We start from the raw sequence: 24067 nt of genomic DNA, 5'->3' as shown, positions 1-24067 counted from the left end.
AAACATTTATAAAATACAGAAACCTATAATTAATTTAACCTATAATCTAAAACCAGTGAGACTTGCTGAGTGATATTCCTAGAAATCCAAACTAGGCATTCAGTTATCAAGGTAACAACAATGCGTTTCTCCACGTTTTACTTTCAAACCTGTAGATCAAGTGACAAAAAAAGATTTGATGCAAAAACAAATTGTCAAATCAGAGATGTAGATTTTCAGTGGCTAATTTAGATTTTTGTGTCGGGATTCTGGATCTTACTTCTTTCTTATTGTTAATATTTTCAAATTTAAGCATTTAAGTAAATATTGTCATGTAATATTCCTTATGTACTGACACAGAATATATTTTTTAATGAAAAAATATATTCTTTAGATACACAGCTCTAAAGTAATAGTTAACTTAATTGGGAAAAACATTTAAATTAAATGTATTTAATTGTAGCATAAACCCTTAAAGGCAGAATTACCTTGGCCTCATGGATTGATATTTCAACACGGGCCACTCCTTGACTCTCTCTGTAAAGCTGCACCTTGGAAATCCTGCTAAATTCAACCAGAACCGTTGTGAGGTTGTTTTTCAGGTCAATTACATGACTGATGCCATGTCGAGGCCCCACCAGTAATGTTGTAGCAGACTGTTTTTCATCCTGTAACAGAGTGCAAAAGGTTTAATATCAGGTTTCTACACATGATATGCTTTAAATTATTCTATGGAATTGTACGTATTATAAAATGCCTTGTACACTGGAAAAAAATCTAAATCTAGATAAGTAATTTTTTCTTAAAATATGTGCATTTGTTCTTGGATTGAGGAGGTAAAAGAGTCATTTTGCCAATGAAACAAGACAATTTACACTTAAAATTAGAAAAAGACAATTGCTTTGTCCTATTTTAAGTGTATATTATCTAATTATCTTATTTTAAGAGTAGAAATACTCATTCCATTGGCAAACTAGCTCATTTACCTACTCAAATTAAGGGTAAATACACTTAATTTAAGAAAGTTCTTACTTATTTCTAAAATGTTTTCCCAGTGTAGGTGTAAATGTGACAAATTGGCCAAAAGGCTTGTAGTAAATAAACAAAAACAAAATTGAACTTGGTAAGTGATTCATTATTATTCTTAAGTACAAATATTTCAAAATGTATTACCAGTCCCACAGTGTGAAACAGTATTCCACCAAATGGTGGAAGGTCGTTGAGTATTCGCATGTACTGTAGCTTTCCTTGGAGTGGAGGAACCTGTTAGCATAGTGATAATTAGAAAAAGCTCAGCTGTCAAAGTGAAATCCAGCTGCTCTACTTTCTATATACTCATGGGGGCAATGTTGAGCCACAAGTATGGTAAGCAAAATTGTATGCACTGTGCAAATGTGCAAGGGTAAAGAGCAATCAGGCTCAGGCAAAGAACAGCAACAACAACAAAAAGTGCATTTCAACATAATCAGCAATGTATGTAGAAATTATGCTAATTGCAATCAAGTATGTGTCACCTTGGATTTATTTTTTTCAGTTTAAAAATCAAAGAATTGTTCCAATCTATTTTTTTTAAACAGTCACCTTATTCCCCGATGGAGGTGGATGTTGGTATGTCTTCAGCAGCTGAGACAGAGATTTACACACATTCTTTTCCTTCATTGTGGGAAGTAGAGTGAGTGGGAGAAAAGGTTCTAGCCCCCACTCTTTTCTGTGACCAAGAGAAGAGAGACGAAAGTGGTAGAATGAAATATGCAAAGGAGAAAATATTGTAAAGAATAGGTGGCACAAAAATAAATAAACCGCTCTTCCATCCCATGGGAAAGCACCATGAGAGTAAGTTACATCCTTCTTAACCCCTGGCTTCTTATTGTAAGTTTAAGTCTATTACAAGCGTGGCAAATCTGATATGCTACTGTGCTTATGATAGCAGTAACTAATTACTTACTAAGTTGAGGTTTGGAAAAATAAATGGTGAAATTTAGTCGGATCTAATTTCACAAAGCAATGGATTTTGTGATGGATAACTACCTAGGGAAAATGGGCCTTGAATAATTAGAAATTTTAATACTTTTTAGAATCAATTATTAATCATTTAGACATTGAATGAGCAGACTTTACAGTGGGGCACATGGATATGCTAGAAAGAGGCATTAACAGAGCTGATTTGTAGACTTACTCAACATGTTTGAGCGAAATCTTCTGATTAGGCCTTGCAGAAGACACAGTGATGTAGATATGGAGCGCGGCCAGTCGCAACATGACGTCAGATTTCCAGTCCATGCTAAAGCGCTCCTTGATAACATCATTGCGACTCTGTGAGAACATAATAAAAGGCCTCAAACAACTACTTCGGAAATTAGGACTCCCCTTAAAACTTTGACTGACCCATGGCATGAAACTGAATTTCTCTTTGTAATTGAATTCAGAGTTAGAATCCAGGCTTCAGGCTGTTGAACATCCAGGAGTTAAAGTAGGCCCCCCACGTAGCTGTCCTCCAAAAGTGCCTGAGCAGCCAGGCGATTGGGTAATTGTACGCAGAAAGCGTAGTCGTGGATCTCTGCCCACTGGTCACCACCAACCCGTTCACGTTTCTAACCGGTTTTCCCCACTCAGTGACACATCCACTGAGAAGCCCACTCTGGTGATTGGCAGCTCCATAGTCAGAAACGTGGCATTAGAGACACCAGGGACCATAGTCAAATGTTTGCCGGGGGCCAGAACGGGCGACATCAAATCCTACCTGAAACTACTGGCTAAGGATAAGGTTAAATACAGTAAGATTGTTATTCACGCTGGTGGTAATGACACCCGGTTACGCCGATCGGAGGTCACTAAAATTAGTGTTGCTTCGGTGTGTAAGTTTGCCAAAAAAATGTCGGACTCCGTAATTTTCTCTGGTCCCCTCCCTGATCTGACCAGTGATGACATGTTTAGCCGCATGTCGTCATTCAACCGCTGGTTGTCTAGGTGGTGTCCTGAAAACAACGTGGGCTACATTAATAATTGGCAATCCTTTTGGGGAAAGCCTGGTCTGATTCGGAGAGACGGCATCCATCCCACTTTGGATGGTGCAGCTCTTCTTTCTAGGAATCTGGCCACATTTATTAGTCCTCCAAAACCCTGACCACCCAGGGTGCAGACCAGGAAGCAGAGTTGTAGTTGTAGTTTAACACACATCTCTGCAGCTTCTCTACTGTTACCCACTCTTTACTCCATCCAGACAGTGTCTTGCCCACGACCAAAATCTAATAAATTAGCAAAGATTCCCAAAGGAGTAAATCATGATAATCTAATTAAAATCAAAATAACTCCAATTGGGGAAAAAGTTAAAACAATTAAATGCGGTCTGTTTAACATAAGATCGCTTTCCTCTAAAAGTCTACTAGTTAATGACTTGATTTGTGATAATCACATTGACTTGTTTTGCCTTACAGAAACCTGGCTGCAGCAAGAGGATTATGTGAGCATAAATGAGGCAACTCCTTCAAGCTATTTAAATTTTCACATACCCAGAAGTTCTGGGCGAGGAGGAGGAGTAGCAACAATCTTCCAGTCTGACTTACTGATTACTCCCAAAACAATTAATACCTACAACTCTTTTGAACATTTAACCCTTAATTTCCCTGATCCAAATTTCAAGGCAAGAAAACCTCTTCTTTTTGTAACTTTGTATCGTCCACCAGGTCCTTACTCTGAATTTTTAGATGAGTTTTCAGAGTTCCTTTCTGATTTGGTATTAAATACTGACAGGGTCATCATAGTGGGAGATTTTAAAATCCATGCTGACATTGAAGGCGATAGCTTAAGAGCAGCCTTTAATGCTATCTTAGACACTATTGGCTTTGTTCAGAGTGTGAGTGGTCCCACGCATTATCATCTTCATACTTTGGATCTTGTGCTGATATACGGCATAGAATGTGAAGAAATAACAGTATTTCCTCACAACCCTGTCCTCTCTGACCACTTTCTAATAACCTTCAGGATTACTTTAACAGAGTTCTCCTCCCCCAAAAGAAGGTTCAATTGTAGTAGATCTTTATCAGATAGTGCAGTTATAAATTTTAAAGAATCTGCTTCACTTTCTCTCTCCTCTGTGTCGCTGAACAGTGCTGCAGAGTGCAAAAGCTTAGCTTATTCCCCTTCACAGGTTGATGATTTTGTTGATGGGGTTGCTAGTTCTCTGCGTATTGCCTTAGACAACGCAGCTCCTTTGAAAATGAAAACCGTTAAAAATAGAAAGCTTGCTCCTTGGTTTAATGCAGAGCTGCGTACTTTGAAGCAAAATGCTAGGAAACTGGAGAGAAAATATCGCTCCACAGGCCTGCGAGAGTCCTTCCTAGTCTGGAAAAATGGTTTACTGCTGTATAAGAGGACCCTTTGTAAAGCAAGAGCAGCATACTTCTCCTCATTAATAGAGGAGAATGAGAATAATCCTAGATTTCTTTTTAATACAGTTGCCAAACTCACCCAGAGCCATAGCTCTGTTGAACCGTCCATTCCACCTGCTCTTAGCAGCAATGATTTTATGGGATTCTTTATAAATAAGATTGATCTTATTAAAAATAAGATCATAAGCACTCCTCTATCCGTGATTGTACCTGAGGTAGTCATGGAATCTGAACCGGGTTTAGACTGCTTTGATCCAGTTGAACTTTCTGAATTAGCAAAATTATTGTCTTCATCTAAGCCTTCAACTTGTATGTTAGATCCAGTTCCAACCAGGTTATTTAAGGAGGTATTCCCTTTGATCTCCTCCTCCATTTTAGATGTGATTAATCTATCTCTGTTACAGGGATATGTACCTAAAGCTTTTAAGGTTGCTGTAATTAAACCTCTGCTTAAGAAACCGTCTCTTGACCCAGATGACTTGGTCAATTATAGACCTATATCCAATCTTCCTTTCTTATCCAAAATTCTTGAGAAAGTAGTTGCCAAACAAGTGTGCGGTCACTTACATCATAATGAACTTTTTGAAGAGTTTCAGTCTGGCTTTAGAGCTCATCATAGCACTGAAACAGCTCTGGTGAAAGTCACTAATGATATTCTCATGGCCTCAGATAATGGACTTGTATCTGTGCTCGTCCTGTTGGATCTTAGTGCTGCATTTGATACAGTTGACCATAATATTCTTTTAGAAAGACTTGAATATTTTGTTGGAATTAAAGGAACAGCACTAGACTGGTTTAAATCTTATCTATCTGATCGAATTCAGTTTGTTCATGTTAATGATAGATCTTCAACACGCTCAAAGGTTACCTGTGGAGTACCACAGGGATCAGTGCTAGGACCAATTCTCTTTACTTTATACATGCTCCCAATTGGTAGAATTATTAGACAGCATGGGATTAATTTCCAGATGAAGCTAACCCATTACATAGATTACAGGCATGTCTTGAAGACATAAAAACCTGGATGACTCTTAACTTTCTGCTTCTGAATGCAGACAAAACAGAAGTTATAGTCTTTGGACCAGAGTCTCTGAAAAAGAAACTGATTAGCCAGTCACTTCATTTGGATGGGATTAAACTGATTTCAGATAATAAAGTAAAAAATCTTGGTGTTATTTTTGATCAGGACCTGTCATTTAAATCCCATATCAAAGAGGTTTCTAGAATTTCCTTCTTTCATCTGAGGAACATTGCAAAAATTAGAAATATCCTGTCCAGGGGTGATGCTGAGAAACTAGTCCATGCATTTGTTACTTCAAGGCTGGACTATTGTAATTCTTTACTATCAGGAAGTCCACAAACTGTAGTTAAAAGCCTTCAGCTGATCCAAAATGCTGCAGCCAGAGTTCTAATGAAAATGAAAAAGAGAGATCATATCTCTCCTATCCTGGCTTCTCTTCATTGGCTTCCTGTTAAATCAAGAATAGAATTTAAAATCCTCCTTCTCACGTATAAAGCCTTAAATGGCCAAGCTCCATCTTATATCAGAGATCTGATTGTTCCTTATGTTCCTAACAGAGCACTTCACTGCAAAAACAATCCAGAAATAAGTAAAAAATTGCTTAAATTAAGTATATTTAGCCTTAATTTGAGCAGGTAAATAAGATGATTTGCCAATGGAATGAGTATTTTCACTCTTAAAATAAGATAGTTAGATAATATTTACTTGAAATAAGACGATAAAATAGTTTTTTCTTATTTTAAAAGGAAATTGTCTTGTTCCATTGGCAAAGTGTCTGTTTTACCTCCTCAAATCAAGGAAAAACACACTTATTTTAAGAAAAAATAACTTATTGAGGTTTATATTTTTTGCAGTGAATTCCCTCTCAATCTGCAGGTTTACTAGTGGTTCCTAGAATTTCTAAAAGTAGAATGGGAGGCAGATCTTTTAGTTATCAGGCTCCTCTCCTGTGGAACCAACTACCAGTTTTAGTCCGTGAGGCAGACACCCTGTCTACTTTTAAGGCTAGGCTTAAAACTTTCATTTTTGATAAAGCTTATAGTTAGGGTGGCTCAGGTTATCCTGAGCTATCTCTATAGTTATGCTGCTATAGGCTTAGACTTTTGGAGGACATAGGGACCCCCATTTCATCATTCTGCTTCATTCTCTCTCTGTTCTCCTATTCTGCAGAATCTGTTAGTTCAATCTCTAACCTTCTGCTCTCTCTGCTTTTCCTCAGAGTAGCTTTGCCTCGTCTGTTCCTGTTTGGCTGTGACGTCATCCTGGAAAGAAACATCAGCTGTGCTGCTTCTATCAACACCCTTGTTTATAGATGTTGGAGATCGGCCTGTTTTCCAGTGTGGTACTGTTTCTCTGACCATGACTGAGTGGATGTGCTCTCTTCGTCCTCTGGCATGGGAGCTGCCTTGGAGCTCGTCTGCCTGTCTGTGTGTTTCCTGGACGGGGCCGCCTTTTACAGCTGCTTTTTGTATCTCTGCTTCTGTCTCCTTGAACCCCAGTCGGCCTCGGCAGATGGCCGCTCACACTGAGCCTGGTTCTGCTGGAGGTTTCTTCCTGTTAAAAGGGAGTTTTTCCTCTCCACTGTCGCTACAAGCATGCTTAGTGTGGGGGATTGTATTTGAGTCAATGAGTCAATGCAATCAACTGGTTTTCCTTAGATAGAAAACTTTGTATCGATTTGACTGTATGATCTGGTTGAACTGTAAAGTGCCTTGAGATGACATGTGTTGTGAATTTGGCGCTATATAAATAAACTGAATTGAATTGAATTAAATTAACAGAGTAGATTTTTTGGTTCGGGTTAATGAGGAGTCAGTTTGTTACCTGATGTCAAAAAAAAAACTCATAATTTTTATTTAAGCCTGTTAGCTAACTTAAAAGTGCACATATATAAATTTAAGTAATTGTCTCACAGCGGATTATGTGAAGTCTGCTTTATAAACCTGTGCACAACAACCATGAGTCCATTAAAAGGAAATTTACATAAACTCATCAGACACTCTACTAGGTACATTCTCGTAAGGGCTGATCAACTTCTCCAAATTTCAGTTATTTTAAACAAATATTGAAATATTGTTTCGGTATTTCTTTGCATTAACCCCAAGGTTTTAGATGTTTCACACCAGGGTTTACATTATTTTGTGATATTAAAAAGTTGCTTGTCTAGAGTACATTATTGCAAGACGTTACTGTAACTTTTGTGTGAAAAAAGGATTACTTCTACTTGCAAGTATGGATCTGCATGTTAGCTGCAACTCTCTCTACCTTTCTGAGTGCTGGCAAACCCATCTTAAACATGTTACTGCCACCTAAAGGGTTGGAGGGAGGGCCGTCATTTGAAAATTGCAAATTGTGTTAAATTGTAATGCAATGCAGTTCATTGTCTAGCTCTGATCTTGGTAGTACTTAATGCGTCATTTTTGATTTAGAAACCCCCTCAATAGACATAGATTTCCCAAAGTACTTGAGATATTCCTCAGAGATTCTCCTAGTATGGGTTTACCCATTGTACCACCCATATCTTAAAGAAGACTTTTGGATTGAAATCTGGGCGCTTTGCAGACCATTGGTCTATAGCGAACTAATTCTAATGTTGAATAAACCTTTTTGAGGTAATTTGTGCTTTGTGACATGTTGCAGTTTCTTCCTGAAAGCATCCATTAAAAGGTGGTTACATTGGGATCAAAGAAGGGCAGAAATTGTTAGCAATAATATTTGAATAGGCTGTGGAATGCAAACAGAGTACAGTTGATAGGTGTTTCCAAATCCCCCCCCCCCCCCCCCCCCCCCCCCAATCTACATTTCAGACTCATTTTAAAAAGACAAGTATTTGCAGTTAAAGTATTATCTGACCATAACCACTTAACAGAAAACATGTGAACAATTCCTTTATTAAATATACTTGAATAATGAAATATGTGCATTTATTACAATGATTAAAAGAGCTCACAACAAAACATTTATCTTATGATTGCTTTTTATCTCTTTCTTCCATCATGGTGGAAATGAAACAAAGGCATACATAATCCAGTAGCTAACTGAAAAAAAGATCTCAAAGCGTCAGCTCCCTCTTGGCACCAACTGCACATCAAAGAGACAACTGTCCAACACTGCTATAAGACTGAGTGCTATCTGTTTAAATCCCATGATAATCCAGTACTTTACCTGTATATAGAGGTACTCAAATGCAGCAGGGTCCCTTCTTAACAGGTCTGCGGGGTCCTTGGGGAAGAAGCACACACGGAACAGACACTTCATCCCCTGGAAATAGGTTCTGTGCACCACCTGGGGGAACAGGAATCCATCAGTTAGATAACAGCAACATCTTTAGTCACATAGTATCGGATGATATTTTCTGAAGTGTAAAGGCTTGATTTCTGAATGCAGCGTTTTTTTTTCTTTGCAAGGACACAGTGAGTTATTTCTGTGCTACTTTTCTGATAATTAATGTACTAAACTGTAAAGGGAAGTAAAGGCATAAATTAATCAGTGAAATGCGTACATGACTGGAGTGATATGTGATGACACAAAGAGGTCCTCATTTTTAAGTGGAAGAAAATCCATGCATGCTTTTGATTTTCTTTTGTTTTTTGGTTTTTGAGCTAGTCATATCAGTTTGACTTGGCCTCTTTACCAAATCAATATGCTTTGATTTAGACCTAGACCCTTTTAGTGTCAAAACACTTCTCAGATGGAATATTTGGTAGGCTGCAACAACGGTGGGCACCGAATTTTTTAAGGGAAAGGAGTGGAAGAAAAAAGAGTATTTATAGAGTGTCCTCATCACTATAGCGGGCACATTAGCATGTATTTTGGCCCCCAAGAGGGTGCACACAATTTGGCTCCCAAGAGGAAACATTAGAATGCATTTTGGCTCCCAAAAGGGCACTTTAATAAAAGTTTTGGCTCAAAAGAGGGCACGCTAGTATGCGTTTTTCAACAATTGGGCCACACCTCCCCTGTCCACCTCACTTCAATATTTCAGGTTCCATACATTAAACTTTTGGCTGCTAGAATTGGATTATGTTAAACAGTTAAAGATACCTTTACTGTCCTTTATGCCCATACCTGATAGATCTGAATATATATATTTTTTGAATGAATTGGATATTTATCATTATGTTCTAGTCAGTGGCGGCTGGTCAATAGAGAGAGTTAGGGCGCCGCCCCACCGACTCACCCAATGACCTTGATTAAGACATAAAAAAAAAACAAATTAAAATGAAATTATAAAATTAAAATATTTCAAAATGTATATTAATATATTTTTAGATGTGTATATTTAATCTTTAATGACGAGTAAAGCTGTTTCTTTCTTCATTGGATTGTTGACGGATTTCCAACTCTTTGGCCATAGACTCTGGTTAAAAGTTGTACATGCGCAGAAGCACCTCTGCAATGCAAAAGGATAGGGGAGCTTGGGGCGCAGCTATAGTCACAGTTGTAGTGAGGCTGATTGACAGGTCGAATAGTGGAAGTGCAGTCCCTTAAAGCAAACTTACCAAGAGAAGCTGGAGGTGAAAGCATTTGGACCTAATCGGCTGAACATGAAAATTATTCAGCAGTTCAAAGAAAGATGGAGACAGTACACTCTGTCTTTTTCCAGGACCCGGTTTAGCTACAAGGCTTGAATAACTGCATGCAGCGAGGCTAACGCTTTATTGTGCTTTACCTAACCTTTCTACTCTCTCTTTTTCAAACATCATGATCTGACCCAGCATGGATTAAGACAGGTATGACTGATTTTAAGTACTTTTTAGAAAAGGAAAAGAAGCATGAACAATCTGGAATTCCCATGGAAAATAACAAGTGTACATTTTCTAGGTGTTTGTTTGTTTGTTAATTTGCATAGTTGCTCTTAAATAAACACATTCTCAGAAAACAAATAGTTTTTATATATAAGTTATAACTTAATATACATTTGATTGTTTTTTTGTATAAGTTTATTTTGAATTTATAGCCCCCCTGGAGAAAAGTAGGATAGATTATACATCTACATGATTCTATTTACAAACTATCAATTTAATGTTTAGAATTCTTTTGACTTGTTTTGATATTTCAGAAACCTTTTCCCAGCAGCATCAAGCTCCTAAAACCTCTCATCAGCAAATAAGCTTTAAACTTGTACCAAGTTGTAAAGTTTGGGCTCATTGGATTCAACAGGTACTCATTTAAAGTTCCCATATTATGCAAAATTCCCTTTAAAAACTTTTTTTTACAGTCATATGTGTCCTGAGGTCCCCTCTCTCACTGTCTTGTTCCACCACTTAGTTAATGTGTGCTTAAAATGCTATGTTTTTAAAGTATGGCCTTTATGATGTCATTTGGGGAAATAACTGTGTGAGCATTTCAAAGAGGAGTGCTTCACAACAACAAGCCTTCTCCACATGGCGACAGTGGCATCGGATGTAGGAGTTTGCCTGAAATCAAATGGTTGACAGTTCAAGCACTGGCTCCGGCTTTATCGTTGTGCAAGACACTTCACCTGCATTGTCTGTGGTGGTCAGGGCCGGGTGGCGCCAGTGTGTGGCCTCGCTTCTGTCAGTGCAGGTGTGGCTGCAATGTAGTTTGCCACCATCAGTGTGTGAGTGAATGAGTAAATTACTAAATGTAGTGTAAAGTGATTTTGTCATGTCTCCTGACTTGAAAAAAGCTCCATATAAGTACAGGCAATTTACCATTTACACACCTTAAACTGAAGAGTTGATTAATACCTCTTGACGGTTACAAAGCTTTAAAGGTAAGAGCTTGACATGACTTTACAGTGTTGGACTTCTTGCAGGACTTCTGCAGCTATCCTTTGTATCCTCGGCTGTTTTGATAAATGGGTTGTTTTTATTACATGGATAATCTTCTCTATGCGTCACAAACAGTCTTTTACTAACAGGATATCAGCAGTAATTGTGATTGTGTGCTCTTGTTGAGTTTATTTTTTTAGTAGTAGTTTGGTTAGTTCATCACAGCAGCTAGAGGATGTAGACTAGCCGCTTAGGCTAACTGGCTCCAGGGGTACTTGTTTTTTATTGAAAGGTTTTTTACCATCTAGGGTTTCCTGTCAATCCTTGAAAAAGTCAATATTTCTGTATGTAAAGAAATGCTCCATGCTGTGCATTTAGATGATTAGAGAGAGATTTTTCTGATTTTTTTTTTTTTAATATCTCAAACTCTGGCTCTGCCTGACCTGACATCTTTTCCCATGTATTTTCTGTGTTCCATTGCTTGAGAACTGCAAACAAGACTTCTTTTTGCTATCATTTTCTCAACAGCTAATGTTTACATATTTAGTTTTTTTTTTTAGCTTTTTCTTTGTAATCATTTCTTGTGATGTTTTTCTGAATGACCCATTTTTTGTCTTGTCGTATTTTACACAGCAAATACAGTTGAGGGCCTCCTGTCGCTTTGGTCAAGTCTCCATGCTGCATAATTCAAGCTTTTTTTTTTTATTGCACACCTCTTGGGGTCATTCGAGATGGATTCTTACGTGTGTCAGTGGCTGATTCTCCTGCAGCAGATGCAACTTCTGATTCTGGTCCAGCCCACCTGCCTCCAGCACCAAAGCAAAGTGCTCAATGTAGCGCAAAGAGAGGCGGTCCTGCAGGGAGGAGATCACATCCTGAAAGGAAACAGATGGAAGTAGAATGCATTTTTAGAGATAAATCACATTTACACCACAACAAAAATGAATTGATCCATGGAAACCATTTCCAGCTGAAATCCATCCCGTTCACCACAATATGAGGCGCAGTTTATCAAACTGATATCCTTTCAGGCTGCATTTACTCTTTTATATCTTTATGCTGTTCTTATGCATCTCTGCCTTGAGCAACATATTTCTTTTATATAATTTCTTTATTCTATAGCGTGAATAGATCTATTTCAAGGAAATTATATCTCTGGGATGGTTTGTCCATGGCAAAAATCTTGTTCTCTTTTGTAGATCATTATCTGTGAAAGATGCAGAGTACAGTGTGAAAAAAAAACTCGATGCTTATCATATTTGTGGAGGAATTGTCTCAGGTATCTAAAAAAAATATCAGTGCTTATCATATGTGGTAGTGGGCTTTGCCTAGAAAAAGAGTTTTTGATGTTCCTTGTGCCAGCTTTATTTAAGCCAAATGAAATGAGAACATTTTTTAAGGATTATGATATGTTGCCATAATTTAGCCGTGAAAGTCAATACAGAGCTTCATTTGGAGCGAAAGAAAACTTTTATTTGAACATGTTTCTTTGAAGAGTCTTTGAACAGTATCGACAAGTCTGGTTTTCTTTAAATCATACTTCAGAAAGACTCACAATCAAGTGAAAGTCTCACAAGAAGGCAGGACAGGGAAATCGGCAGAAAACTGGTTATCCTGTCGTACCACTGATTCAATCTGTGGCACTGCAATATTGATCTTGGCTTTCTTATTATGCTGAAATTCCATTTAATTAGACTGACAGGAGAGAACATCATCCATCTTTCCTTAAAAGTGCCCCTGTGTTTCTCTCTCCCACTCTTTATGAGCACAGGGAGGGATTTGTGAAATCTAATAGAGCACATTTAATAAGTCTAATACATAATGTCAAGCTCATCTTAGAGGCTGAAACAGAAATAAACATTACCCCTGGCTTACAAAATTAATTAACCAATTTAAACTGTTAAATGCAATAGGGGTATTTTATGTTAAGGAAAAAGAGAGGATGAAAAAAGCTGATATTTTACTGCATTTTTTCAAAACAGTTACAGATTATAATTTCATAGCACTAGATATACAGTATAGAAATGTATGACATAAAAAATTTATTTTATTAAATCAATGACTTAGGTTGTTTTTAAAGAAAATATTTTTGTCATAAAGAGTAATGGTGGAGATAACTGCAAATGAAATCTTGATATAGCGTCTCTAGAGCATTTATTCATGCTTCAATTTATATTTTTGAAATTCAACACCACATAATAAATCTATTATAATTTTCTTAAAGCTAAATACTCAGTCATTACTATTAGCTTGACGTTAATTCTGTCTACCCTTCATGTTAGGCGGAGTAGTCACAGCCAAATGAGAAAGGCCAGTGATGATTCTTGCATTAATAATGTGCTGGGTGAGCCCCTTTCAGATAGCTCATTCCAGAGATCAACTATTCTCATACAGACTCTGACAAAATCCCAATTGGAAAAACCCCAAAAGAGTTTGGTAAAATACTAATAAAAAAAAAGCACCCTGACTGTAGTAAAATAAGTTTAGACTTAGCAATGCAAAGCATTGTGTGTTCCAGTCTAAGCAGGTTCTGAAAATAAGAAAACTCCTATTAAAATATCATGAAATATTTCATTCTAGTGTTTAGTGTAGAATAATCCTGATTATATTGTTATCCCTGGAAATACTTGATTCTGATAGGTTGCAGGGTGTCCATTAAAAAGTGTTGTAGGACGCCTGCAAAAAAATTTAACTGAAATAGCCTCGTTGTTCCATATTATTGTGCTGGCTTTAATGCTAGCTGCTAATGGTAAGACAGTAGAAATATTTTCCCCTTTTTGGTTATTTGTTTTATTGCAAACCCCTTTTCTTGACTATAACTGACTGTTTCAAACTAACTCAAGGACACTGAGATTGTTGTTTATATTAAGGTTTCAATGCATTGTTTTTCATTGTAAGTTTTTAATTAATCACTGTAGATTTGTTTTTAATTTACATTGAAATACAGTTTCTAGATCAACAAACTTTGTTTTTATTTTACTTTTGGCATATTTAGACCTAGACAAATGTGGACTGGAACAGATTTGTTGTTAGTTTATTAATGTCAGAGACCACTCAGGTTCTATTTCCAGCCTACTCTGTCCCAGATGCGTTTTAGATCCGCAATCCAGAGCCACCATCCCGATCTGCAATCCAGATTGACAGCGGTTTTGGACCAATGTGCAAAAAGACCCCTTGGCAGGTTGGTTCTATGTACACTATATTGCCAAAAGTATTTGCTCACCTGCCTTGACTCACATATGAGCTTAAGTGACATCCCGTTCCTAATCCATAGGGTTCAATATGACATCGGTCCACCCTTTGCAGCTAGAACAGCTTCAACTCTTCTGGGAAGGCTGTCCACAAGGTTTAGGAGTGTGTTTATGGGAATTTTTGACCATTCTTCCAGAAGCGCATTTGTGAGGTTGCACACTGATGTTGGACGAGAAGGCCTGGCTCTCAGTCTCCGCTCTAATTCATCCCAAAGGTGTTCTATCGGGTTGAGGTCAGGACTCTGTGCAGGCCAGTCAAGTTCATCCACACCAGACTCTGTCATCCATGTCTTTATGGACCTTGCTTTGTGCACTGGTGCACAGTCATGTTGGAAGAGGAAGGGGCCAGCTCCAAACTGTTCCCACAAAGTTGGGAGCATGGAATTGTCCAAAATGTCTTGGTATGCTGAAGCATTCAGAGTTCCTTTCACTGGAACTAAGGGGCCAAGCCCAGCTCCTGAAAAACAACCCCACACCATAATCCCCCCTCCACCAAACTTTACACTTGGCACAATGCAGTCAGACAAGTACCGTTCTCCTGGCAACCGCCAAACCCAGACCCGTCCATCAGATTGCCAGATGGAGAAGCGCGATTCGTCACTCCAGAGAACGCGTCTCCACTGCTCTAGAGTCCAGTGGCGGCGTGCTTTACACCACCGCATCCGACGCTTTGCATTGCACTTGGTGATGTATGGCTTGGATGCAGCTGCTCGACCATGGAAACCCATTCCATGAAGCTCTCTGCGCACTGTTCTTGAGCTAATCTGAAGGCCACATGAAGTTTGGAGGTCTGTAGTGATTGACTCTGCAGAAAGTTGGCGACCTCTTCGCACTATGCGCGTCAGCATCCGCTGACCCCGCTCCGTCAGTTTACGTGGCCTACCACTTCGTGGCTGAGTTGCTGTCGTTCCCAAACACTTCCATTTTCTTATAATACAGCTGACAGTTGACTGTGGAATATTTAGGAGCGAGGAAATTTCACGACTGGATTTGTTGCACAGGTGGCATCCTATCACAGTTCCACGCTGGAATTCACTGAGCTCCTGAGAGCGACCCATTCTTTCACAAATGTTTGTAAAAACAGTCTGCATGCCTAGGTGCTTGAATTTATACACCTGTGGCCATGGAAGTGATTGGAACACCTGATTCCAATAATTTGGATGGGTGAGCAAATACTTTTGGCAATATAGTGTATATGGCCCGGAGCTGGGACAGTTACCTTTGGCTGTCAGGGTTCTTTCAGTATGGAGGCCCCAATATATATATATATATATATATATATATATATATATATATATATATATATATATATATATATATATATATATATATATATATATATATATATATATATATATATATATATATATATATATATATATAGGACTGTATTTTGTTGCCTTGTTGGGGCGCCCTTTGGTATACCATTATTTGTAAATAGTCATATCAGACACCATCAGAAAGAAAGTCAATGAAAAAAGTTACCCTAATCCAGTAAGCTGACATTAAGTCTCCACATGATTCTGAAAGACACCATTGTATATGTAGTAATTCATTGTCAGAGTGATGCTAGAGTGCAGCAGCCTTCATACGTACCCTAACAGTGGTGCGGCTGTCGAACGTGAAAGACTTAATCTGTCCGTTCTCCAAGAACACCTTCAGTACATTTGGTATGAGTAGCAAGGAGTCGTCCTTAAGCATTGTCTAAAAAAGAGATTAGAGGAGAAAAATTGGTTGTTTAGATTAAAGAAGAATGTGGCAAATTAAATAGGTTATTAGGAATAATGACTTTGCATCAGAAGTTTGAAAGCAACAAAAAGAAGAGATACAATGCCTCAAGTGAACAAAGGAGATCCTTTAACTGGCTGCCAGTCAGTATCAACAGGGGCAAGACAGTGCTTTAAGATGGCCACCCAATGCATTTTATTATGATCAAAGAAGGGATTATTCATTTGTTCTGGCCTACCCATTCAATATTTATGCCATGCAGAGAAAATTGGATGGAGGGGATTCATAAATGAGAGACTAAATTCAAGCTTGCTGCCTTTCCTCAGAGCAATCAGAAAGAGAGAAAGTTCTGATAGGCAGTTAGGTTTTTCTTTACTTGAAAATGATGAAAAAGAAACCCTCCTAATACTATCAACCTATTTTCTCTTCTTTTCCCTCATGCCCATTGCTAACAAAGCAACTGAGTTCTAAGAATACATAGTTGTTTGTCATTAGAAGAAAACCAGCCCTCCAAAGGCAATACAACAAAGCTGAGTTTTAATGTGCCATACAGCCAAGACGAAGGACTTAACAAGTATTTGCTAAGATTTCTTTTTTTTAACATCCTCTTTTGCTTATCCATTGCATTCTTTGATTTAAAAGGTGGGATATTGAAGAAAACTGTGCAGGTCATGACCATCAGAGAAAGGTTGTATAATCAGGAAGGCATTATAGACCAGTTGCAGGTCAAGTTTTCTTTTTGTTTTTATTTCAAAACTATTATAAATCAACAAGAACATACCTGCAACTGATGGTGCACATCATGGCTAATCTTAACTTTTCTTTTTTTTTGTAACTTTCTAAACTTCCTTTATCTTTATTTTCAGTCTAGACTAATGTTTATATATGGGGTTGGATGTATCTGTAAATCGTGTTGTGCACATCTACAATTAGGGTTGTCAAAAGTATCGAAACTCAAAAAAGTATCGATACCAAAATGTTGTATCCGGATACAATACTCATTTTTAAAAGTATCGATACAGTGCCACCACCAGTGGCACCTAAGCAGTCATTCATCTAAGGTGCAGAAGAGAGGAAAATGCACTTTCATAACACTGTGATTGAATAATTCTGTGCACTTTTCAGTTTCAGACTTTTTTTTTTTGTAATAGGTGCAGCTGCTGAGAATTATTTTTGTTTTTTAACCAGTTTGGCCAGTGTCATTGTTATGTGTGCAAAGCATAGCCAAGGAAGGAACACTTAATTTTAATTTTTTAAGTTTTTTATCAAGCTTGCTTAATATTGTGCACAGCATACAACCGTTATTGTATTTATTTATTGTATTTTATTTATTAATGAAAATTTTCTGTAGAATTTTGGAGTCTTTGTTTTTTTCCTTGTGGTATCGAAAATGGTATCGAGTATCGAATATTTTCCTTAGTATCGGTATCGAGTTGAAAAGTTTAGTATCGTGACAACCCTATCTACAATAGAGGCTTTGAATTTGAAGAAAAACATGTCTTGAAAGAAATGCATTTTGTTTTTTCCAAACATAAGTTTAGCAGATGCAGATCTCATAAGAACTTAAAGAGCACTCAACAAGCTGTTCTGTGCTCAGTCTGAAGGAGAGTAAACTGTTTTTTCTCATTAAAGTTACTGGTTGAAAACACTGCAAACAGTTAGAGCACTTCCCTTTGTAAACCACAGCGTTTAGTGAGAAGTAAGAGGGAGTTTAGCCATATCCTTTTTTTTTTATTTATTTTAAAGAAGTGATAATAGTCTTATTTTCTTGGCTCACATGTTACCCAACAGTACTGTCTGCCTAGAGCAGTTACAGAGTTACATTCAGGTGTAATGAATAGATAAGCAAAAGTGGTTCCACAAGAGTCTGTTGTTGCATTATTTAAAGAATCGTGACTTTGTGGGTGTGATGAGCAATACTGCTGTCTTTGTTCTTCCGTCAGTTTCAACCAAAGTAGACCAAAATATGAATCCTTTCATCTGAGATTCTTTGTCAAATTTGTGGTGCTTGACATCTTTGTGAACTTTGCATCATTCCCGCTATTTATAGATAATTTAGCCATATAGAAGGCTTTACCTTTTGCAAATAAGGAAAAAGGCGATGACTATAATAAAGTGGCTATTTTTTCTTTTTGTTTAAACTTCCTTTCTTCTCAAGAAGTTAAAGAAGGCTGATCTCTCCTCTCAGCTGTTTGAAAACTCCTTAATGGCCATGACTGAAAGCATCCTGTTTCTCATGGTGTTTCACACTGATCATGATTCCAGGGATTTTTTTGCCTCATTCCTGTGCTGTAGTTCGCTTGACATTTCACAAGGTCAAAAGGGCACAACACTTGTTTTACTGTGTCATCTTATAGAAGGAGATTCTTTCAGAATTCCACAGAGCGAGTCGCTGTGCTTTATCCATGAAGGAAAGCTATTGTTGATGTCCCTAGTCCACCAGATCCTTCAGAGATGCTCCCTGTTCATAAGGTCCAGAAACTACAGCCGGATTCAGCCGGATTTCATTCTGACCAGGACCTTAAAGTGTTATTCAGGGGAAGAACGCCCAAAAAACAGAAGAAATCATTCTGGAGCTTAGGCTGGAGCAGCTGGAGATCAGGGCAGAGAGAGAATCCTGGGTAGAGGTGGCTGACCGTGCTCCACTCTGGAGCAAAGGGAGGACAGCAGGCAAAGACAGAGAAGTAATATGGAATATGCAGGAATATGGGACCAGTTCTAGAGCTAAAGGAGGAGGGAAGAATAATGAATGATTAAACAGTCCTTCCAGGGATGAATTAAACCAGCTTTTTTAAACAGCCACCCTAAAAACTCTTAAAAGCATTTCTTTCTTAGATGTCAACAACATTTTTTTTCTAACTTCCATTTCCTACTTTTGAACTTTCACTTCTCAATTCTAACTCAGTGGCTCCGCCCTGCTGGCTGTGCAACTTTGTTTTGACTGACAGCTCAGTGGCCGAGTGAGGATATGAGATCATACCATTTTGAAAAAAAGGACAAATGCAGCAGTCAGTTGGAAGTTGGTTCCTTTTTTGTTTTTTTTTAATGAATCTGTTTAATGAATTTTGGTCCAATGATTAGTGGATTATTATTTTTTTCAATAAAAATAAAACTTAAAAAAGTAAGAGTGGCTCTTTCATAACATACATAAAATTAGGCACGTGTAATGCTTCTTGTAAAAGTGCTAAATAAAAAATTATATATTAACATACAAATCATTCATATTTGCCAACATGAGCTAAAATAAGATATCAGAGATAATAATAAACAGAGAGCTGTTTGGGTGCCAAAAGAGCCGGCTGTTCTTTGGGAGCTGAGCCAAAAGATAGTAAAGCCAGAGTGAATAAGAACAAAAAAAGCTATATTCAACCTAATCATGACATTTGCCTGTACATAATACATAGTCACTCTGGTTGCATCATTTGAGTTCAATGTGAATGCACCATTAGTGTGAAATAGGGGCGACAACGGACACAGGATAGGAAAGACCCAGGTAATAAGGGTCAGTTTACTCTGTATAAAATCTAAAAGAAGACCAGACACAGTGACACAGATAGGATCCACCTGGGTTATGCCCTGTTTGTACCTCTAACCTGAGAAACATGGTAAAGAGCTGTGAAAGGTCCATCCCCTGGCAAGACTAACACTCACCCTCCAGCCACATTCTCTCTCCTTCACACACACCCATCAATCTCACTTCAGAGACACACATGTGGTCACATATAAACAAGCCTCGAGCCCATTTCAGAGACTAGATTCTAAGTACAACCTCACTCTGATGCACTATTACATTTTCTATATACACATTTTTCTTCTAGGGTGTTCTATATTTTACACTAATGTTCTGATTTTGTCTGTTGGTGTCTGCTTTCTAAGCCAGGAGTCTCCACAAAATGTTGTTACAGTTTTATGATGACAATAATGATTCTTGATTTTTTTTAAGCCCATTTTTCTAAACATTAGGTCTCGTCATGATGTTGAGGGCAGTGGAGTTGAACTGCTGTGCGCCTTTGTTTTTTTGTTAATAGTGTAAGGGTTTTGGAATGAAGAGAGTGGAATTCACAGTATGCCACTACATAAGCACCTGGTACATTATTCTGATCTTACATTGCATACATATTTTTGTATTAAAGTATAAAAGAACTCAACAGGAATGAAAGTTCAATCTAGAGTTACTCTACATAGCAACTGCATAGCTAAGCATTAGATAATTAATGTTACATTGGGATCATTGCTGCAACAACTGAGTAGCATTTGAGGATAAACGATAATGGTCTATAGATTCAATGGCCACTTTATTAGATACACCTAATATTGTCATTCTGAATTGTCTTAATCCTTTGTAGCATACAGGTGCTGGTCATAAAATTAGAATATCATGAAAAAGTAGATTGATTTCAGTAATTCCATTTAAAAAGTGAAACTTGTATATTATATTCATACATTACATACAAACTCATATATTTCAGATGTTTATTTTGTTTAATTTTGATGATTACAAATGACAACAAATGAAAATCTCAAATTCATCATATCAGAAAATTAGAATATTGTGAAAAGGTTCAAAATTGATGGCCCCTGGTGCCACACTCTAATCAGCTAATTAACTCAAACCACCTGCAAAAGCCTTTAAATGGTCTTTCAGTCTAGTTCTATAGGCTACACAATCATGGGGAAGACTGCTGACTTGACAGTTGTCCAAAAGACGACCATCGACACCTTGCACAAGGAGGGCAAGACACAAAAGGTCATCGCTAAAGAGGCTGGCTGTTCACAGAGCTCAGTGTCCAAGCACATTAATAGAGAGGCGAAGGGAAGGAAAAGATGTGGTCGAAAAAAGTGTACAAGCAAGAGAGATAACCGCACCCTGGTGAGGATTGTGAAACAAAACCCCTTCAAAAATGTGGGGGAGATTCACAAAGAGTGGACTGCAGCTGGAGTGAGTGCTTCAAGAACCACCACACACAGACGTATGAAAGACATGGGTTTCTGCTGTCGCATTCCTTGTGTCAAGCCACTCTTGAACCACAGACAGCGTCAGAAGCGTCTAAAGAGAAACAGGACTGGACTGCTGGTGAGTGGTCCAAAGTCATGTTCTCTGATGAAAGTAAATTTTGCATTTCCTTTGGAAATCAAGATCCCAGAGTCTGGAGGAAAAGAAGAGAGGCACTTCATCCACGTTGCTTGAAGTCCAGTGTAAAGTTTCCACAGTCAGTGATGGTTTGGGGTGCCATGTCATCTGCTGGTGTTGGTCCATTGTGTTTTCTGAGGTCCAGGGTCAACGCAGCCACATACCAGGAAGTTTTAGAGCACTTCATGCTTCCTGCAGCTGACCAACTTTTTGGAGATGCAGATTTCATTTTCCAACAGGACTTGGCACCTGCACACAGTGCCAAAGCTACCAGTACCTGGTTGAAGGACCATGGTATCCCTGTTCTTAATTGGCCAGCAAACTCTCCTGACCTTAACCCCATAGAAAATCTATGGGGTATTGTGAAGAAGAAGATGCAATACACCAGACCCAACAATTCAGAAGAGCTAAAAGCCACTATTAGAGCAACCTGGGCTATCATAACACCTGAGCAGTGCCACAGACTGATCGACTCCATGCCACGCCGCATTGCTGCAGTAATACAGGCCAAAGGAGGCCCAACTAAATACTGAGTGCTGTACATGCTCATACTTTTCATGTTCATACTTTTCAGTTGGCCAACATTTCTATAAATCCTTTGTTTTTATTGGTCTTCAGTAATATTCAAATTTTCTGATATGATGAATTTGAGATTTTCATTTGTTGTCATTTGTAATCATCAAAATTAAACAAAATAAACATCTGAAATATATGAGTTTGTATGTAATGTATGAATATAATATACAAGTTTCACTTTTTAAATGGAATTACTGAAATCAATCTACTTTTTCATGATATTCTAATTTTATGACCAGCACCTGTAGATTCAAGGATGCACTGGAAGCATTCCTCATAGAGTTTGGACAAGAGAGTTTCACGCAGAATCAGTTTAAGGCGAATCCAAAAGAAGCTCCATTGGACTGAGATCTGGTGACCATGGAGGCTATTTGAGTACAGTGAACGGATTGTCATGCTCAAGAGACAAGTCTGAGATTATCATGCTTTATGACATAGAACGTTATCCTACTGGAAGTGGCATTTAGCAGATGGGTACACTGTGCTTATGGAGGGATGGATAAAGTCAGTAGGCCATGAGATTGCTCAATTGCTTAATTGGTACTAAGGGGCCAAAATGTACTGGGAAAATATCCCCAGAAAATATACAGTGCAATCCATGATATAATTCTGTCTAGACCAAATTCTGACCCTACCATCCGAATGTCACAGCGAAAACACTTTCCCAATCTTCTATTGTCCAATTTTGATGACCCTGTGTTGATTGTAGCCTCAGTTTCCTTTTCTTAGATGAAAGCAATAGCACAAGGTATGGTCTTCTACTACCGGGTCCATCCACCTCATGGTTTGATGTGTTTTGCATACAGAGATGCTCTTTTGCACACCTTGGTTATTGGTTATTTGAGTCACTGCTGCCTTTCTATCAGCTCAAACCAGTCTGGCTATTCTCCTCTGACCTCTGGCATAAACAAGGGATTGGTGTCCACATAACTGCTGCTCAATGGATAATTTCTCTTTTTTGGACCACTCTGTGTAAACCTTTGAGATGGTTGTGCATGAAACTCCCATAAGTTCAGCAGTTACTTAAATACACAGACCAGCCCATCTGGCACCAACAACCATACCATGTTCCAAGTCACTTAAATCTTCTTTCTTCCCAATTCTGATGCTGGGTTTGAGCTGCAGCAGATCATCTTGACCATGTCTACATGCCTAAATGCATTGAGTTGCTACCTTGTGAATGGCTGATAGGGATTTGCTTTAACAAGCAGTTGGACACCTGTATTTAATAAAGTGCTGACTGTATATAAGCTAGGTCTCAGGTGTGTCCATATGCAACTTTCTATAAGGTTTTGACATCTCTAAAAGGGTATTTTCATCTCTGGTTTAGCTGAAGATCAAATGTGTGCTGAACCTTTAACTGAGGGTAGCAATCAAGACAAATGTAAAGTAGTTTAATAGGGGTATTCAGGCAATAGGGCAAATATAAGAGATAAAAAAAAGAACACTGCTTTTTTTCGTAAAGATATTTAACATGTTGATGTATTTCAGACGTAGGTAAATCATACTTTTTTTTTAAACCTTACTTTAAAAAACATAGGTTAAACCCAGCATTAACTCTCAGCCATCAGAACTTGGCAGCAATGAGGCAGAGGGAAAGAAAAAGTAGCACGAACAAATAGGACAAAATTGTCTTTTCTGTTTTTTCTCAAGTACAATATTCCAGTGCATTTTTAAAGCTAACAACCCCTTGAAGAGAAGCTGTTCTACCACAGGGATGAAACATAAAAATGTGAGCTCACAGTGTGATATATACCTTCCAGTGCTGCAAGGACTGTAAAGAACCTACAAAAGGCAAGGAAAATGGGGAAGGAAGCAGCTATCTACACTTCAAATGGAAAGCTAATAATGTTCCTTCTTTCTAACACCTAAAGTGCAGGTTTGATATCCTCCCCAGGTGTTTTCACAACCATTCACACTATGAAACGTAACAAATAACAGCCCACATATTGGTCTCTTTAGATGACTGCCAGGCTTTCTTCAAGTTTCAATGAGGTAAGAGTCAATGCAAATTTAACTTCAAATTGAAGAATTTATACAAGATAAGCAAGTAAGTTAACAAAATAACTTGCTTATTTAGTTTGTTTTACATGTTCCAAAATTAGTAATGCTTAATAAAATATTGCTTCATAGCTTTGGCGTTTGATTTTAAATCTTTTCAACATGTACTTGAATTCACTGCCATCAAACAGTGTAAATCAAGTTTAAAGACGGGTACTTTTGATTGATTTTACTCAACTTCTAAACAAATATAT

At 38.0% G+C, this 24067-nt stretch overlaps 1 protein-coding gene across 5 annotated transcripts in view; it reads right to left on the bottom strand.

Annotated features, from left to right (window-relative positions):
* The window catches only part of frmpd3 (FERM and PDZ domain containing 3), a 153896-nt gene that overhangs the window by 6474 nt on the left and 123355 nt on the right, over nucleotides 1-24067 (bottom strand). For all 5 annotated transcript variants that reach the window (XM_038299157.1, XM_038299159.1, XM_038299158.1 and 2 more), the window contains 7 exons: nucleotides 15974-16081; nucleotides 11870-12001; nucleotides 8554-8673; nucleotides 2156-2292; nucleotides 1561-1687; nucleotides 1153-1242; nucleotides 468-647 (listed from right to left, as the gene is read on the bottom strand). In XM_038299157.1, coding sequence (XP_038155085.1) covers nucleotides 468-647; nucleotides 1153-1242; nucleotides 1561-1687; nucleotides 2156-2292; nucleotides 8554-8673; nucleotides 11870-12001; nucleotides 15974-16081 — 894 coding nt within the window. The remainder of the gene's footprint in view (nucleotides 1-467; nucleotides 648-1152; nucleotides 1243-1560; nucleotides 1688-2155; nucleotides 2293-8553; nucleotides 8674-11869; nucleotides 12002-15973; nucleotides 16082-24067) is intronic.

Source organism: Cyprinodon tularosa, unplaced genomic scaffold (genome assembly GCF_016077235.1).
Source record: "Cyprinodon tularosa strain WSP-4 unplaced genomic scaffold, ASM1607723v1 ctg42, whole genome shotgun sequence".
NCBI classification, from domain to species: domain Eukaryota; kingdom Metazoa; phylum Chordata; class Actinopteri; order Cyprinodontiformes; family Cyprinodontidae; genus Cyprinodon; species Cyprinodon tularosa.
Note: the sequence above shows the minus strand (reverse complement) of the source record. Positions and strands in the feature narration are given on the sequence as shown.